The sequence below is a fragment of the Tupaia chinensis genome, unplaced genomic scaffold, assembly GCF_000334495.1.
Source record: "Tupaia chinensis unplaced genomic scaffold, TupChi_1.0 Scaffold000146_1, whole genome shotgun sequence".
Classification (NCBI taxonomy): Eukaryota; Metazoa; Chordata; class Mammalia; order Scandentia; family Tupaiidae; genus Tupaia; species Tupaia belangeri.
The window spans coordinates 16,068,591-16,071,647 of record NW_006159616.1 but is presented as its reverse complement, the minus strand read 5'-3'; the positions used below and the strand labels follow the sequence as shown (position 1 = coordinate 16,071,647).

The 3,057-nt window shown below is 36.3% G+C and overlaps 1 protein-coding gene across 1 annotated transcript in view; it reads right to left on the bottom strand.

Annotated features, from left to right (window-relative positions):
- The window catches only part of UTS2 (urotensin 2), a 6,536-nt gene extending 4,833 nt beyond the window's left edge, over window positions 1–1,703 (bottom strand). The window contains exon 1 of the mRNA XM_006145385.3: window positions 1,601–1,703. Coding sequence (XP_006145447.1) covers window positions 1,601–1,703 — 103 coding nt within the window. The remainder of the gene's footprint in view (window positions 1–1,600) is intronic.
- Between the last annotated feature and the right edge of the window lie 1,354 nt (window positions 1,704–3,057).

Below are 3,057 nucleotides of genomic sequence, written 5' to 3'. Positions count from 1 at the left end.
TTTCCCTCTCTCTCTCATGTGAGTAGATGCACATGTTCTCTCTGGCATTACAAAAAAAAAAGTGATTTTTCATTTCTGTTTATCTGCTGCCTATTGCCTTTTCCTTTTAGATAGTTGAGTGGTGAAATTGGAGAGAAAAAAAGTGTTTATGTTCTTGCTATAAAACAAATAAGGTGATATCACCTCTTACTAGATTCAAAATTTAGACACAATTATTATACCTCTTACTAGATTCAAAATTTAGACACAATTATAATAAGAAAAGAACAGGCTCCAAAATAATCTTTAAGGGACTTCATGCGACATTTCCAACGTGAAACTTGGTCCCCTAAATGGCATATACGATTGATGGTAAGTGTGTATGAGGTGGATGCTAAAGTGTGAAGATGTTGGTTAAGTGCGGGTAAGATCTGGGAAGTGGAGACTTGGCCTCAGGAGCAGCCTCTTGGCCAGGGGTTACTCTGGAAGTCGGGATGAGAGGCCGTGTGTAACAGCTTGCTGCAGGTTTACAAATATTTAGCCTACAACCTTGATTGGAAGACAGTGAAACCATTATAAAGGCATCTGAGCATATTCACAGCGTTTATGGAGAACCAAAAAAATGAGAGAAAGAAAAAAGTCTGTCAAAAACTATAGAGTTGTCACCTGTTTAGAATTTGAGATGCTACAGTTGTTTAATCTATTTATAAAATTAATAATTATGTGTAAATTTTTGAAGATGACAGTAATATCCAAATATTCATCCTTGATTTCTTGAAAGAGGGAAGATTTTTACTACCCCTTTAAAAATGTCTGAGATTCAGTAAAGTTCGGTTTTTGAAAGATGACTGCCAGTTATGAGCTCAGTAACCCAGAAGTTGACTGATAGTGAATGCAGGCAAGATTAACAGTGCTTGAAAAGTACCAGAAAGCTGCCTGGAAGAAATTTTAGAGATGAACACTCTTAAAATCAGTGGCTTAGAAAAGCATCTATGTTTTTTAATTTAAAAAAAAAGTATCCAAAATTAAAGAAAAGATTATATTTAGTAAAGTTATTTATGGAACTTATTACCCAACCTTTTCATTTTTTAAACTAAATTAAAGAGATTATAGCAAAGTAGGTATCCAGTTGACTGATAGAGCTTTTTAAAATTTGACTTGGACATAAGCTGAAAGAACATAAATCAAAAAGAAAAGATAAATGAATTTGGGAATTTGTTCTATCCCTTCCTCCAGCTGACACTTTATTATTTTTAAAAATGTTGTATGCAACACATCAAATTATTGCTTTTAATTTCATATAAAATACAACAAACAGTATTAATCTATCATTGAACAACCTATTGTACAGTCACCAGTTCATTTAAAACAAAAAGTAAAAGTGGTGAGTTTTAAATTTAGTGCAGTTTTTTAAACTGGAAAAAAAATATGACCAAAAGTTTTAATTACAGAGGTGACATGAAATAAGCAATGCTACTCATTTTCTACATTTTAGAAAGAAAAGTCTATATCCATTACTAAATCCAAAATGTGCAGTAGGGATTCCACATTATCTCTAGCATTGCATTTAAAAAACTGACAAAGATTCTTTGAAGACTAACATAAGGGGAAACAATCTTACCTGAGAGCTGAAGGAACACTTCCCTGGAATCAGTGATAGGAAGAGAGAGGAGAGGGTTTAAGAGCCCCACGACAATCAAACAGCAAGAGGCCAGCTTATACATGATTGGTAAGACGGAAATCTTCCTTCTGGGTGTCTGTTGTAGAGAACTTTCAACTTGTTCTTTCTCATTCTGTGACCCCTGTTTATATATATTATCATCCTATGACCTCATATAAACTCCTCCAGAATAATTAATTGATTGGCTATGGAGGCTGAAAGGCAATCACTTTGCACTGATGTAATTTTTCAAGGTACGATTCATAGACAATAAATTTACTGTCTTGTTGCTTAATGTACAAAGTAGGAATTATATAAAAAGAACAGTTAAGTTTATAAACTTGGCAAAAAGGAATCATTCAACAGCAATAAATCATGAGTTAACGAAAAGGTTGGACCTGGATTGAACTGGCCAAGGCAGAGAGACATGGACTTATAAGTCCTAGCAGAAGTGACACCGAGCATGATGTGAAATGTTTCGGTTTCCTTTTTAAAAATCTTTTAGGAAACAATAGATAAGGTTTCATGTTGTGTTTGGGGCTGCCATATATGAAGATTGACAACCTGTAGGGTAAAAATTGAAACTAGCTATTTTCTTCAAAATGGTGAAGATAAGTTCGAATGTACAGCAAGCACTCAAGGCTCAGGACAGGTTCTGTACATGCACTTGGCTTCATGTAAAACTGCAAGCCCTTGAGCCTTCAGAGAAAGGAAATAACTTTCCTTCAAATTGGATATTATTCATCAAGGAGGGATGAAGGACATACGCTGAAAGCCTCACTGATAAATATTTCCGGAATTTGACCCCTGTTCACCACCTCCGCTCTGCCCAGCGTGGCCCAAGGCTGGGTTACTGCAGCTGTTTCCTAATGAGCATCCTCCTCAGTCCCGTCCAGCCCCCAGTCTCACCTCAACATGGCAAAGCAATACTTGTAGCACAGCAGATCAACATGGCAAAGCAATACTTGTAGCACAGCAGCCAGAAAATGTCAGTTCTTTGCTCCAAACCCTCTCTTGACCTAAACATACGAGTTGCAGCTATAGGATTACCAAGAACAACAAAACCAAACCACAAACAGCTTCGTAACTTCAGGTTAGATAAGTGTTTCTTTTCCTTTTTTTTTTTTTTTTTTTAAAGAATTATATATTTCATTCCATTTTTTATTATTATTATTTTAATTTGACCAGAGAGAGAAAGGAAAAACAAGAAAACAAGCCGCCAGGTCCGGGACTCGAATCACGGTCAGTCATGGGGGAGTCCAGCACCTTAAACCACCACGCCACCTGCCAGCCCCAGGCAAGTATGTGTTAGGACACCAACAGCATAAGAGAGACTTGAGGCAGGACGAACACATTCAAGAGATCTATTGTACATCATGGTGACAATATATGATACACACTCGAAAACTACTGTAGAT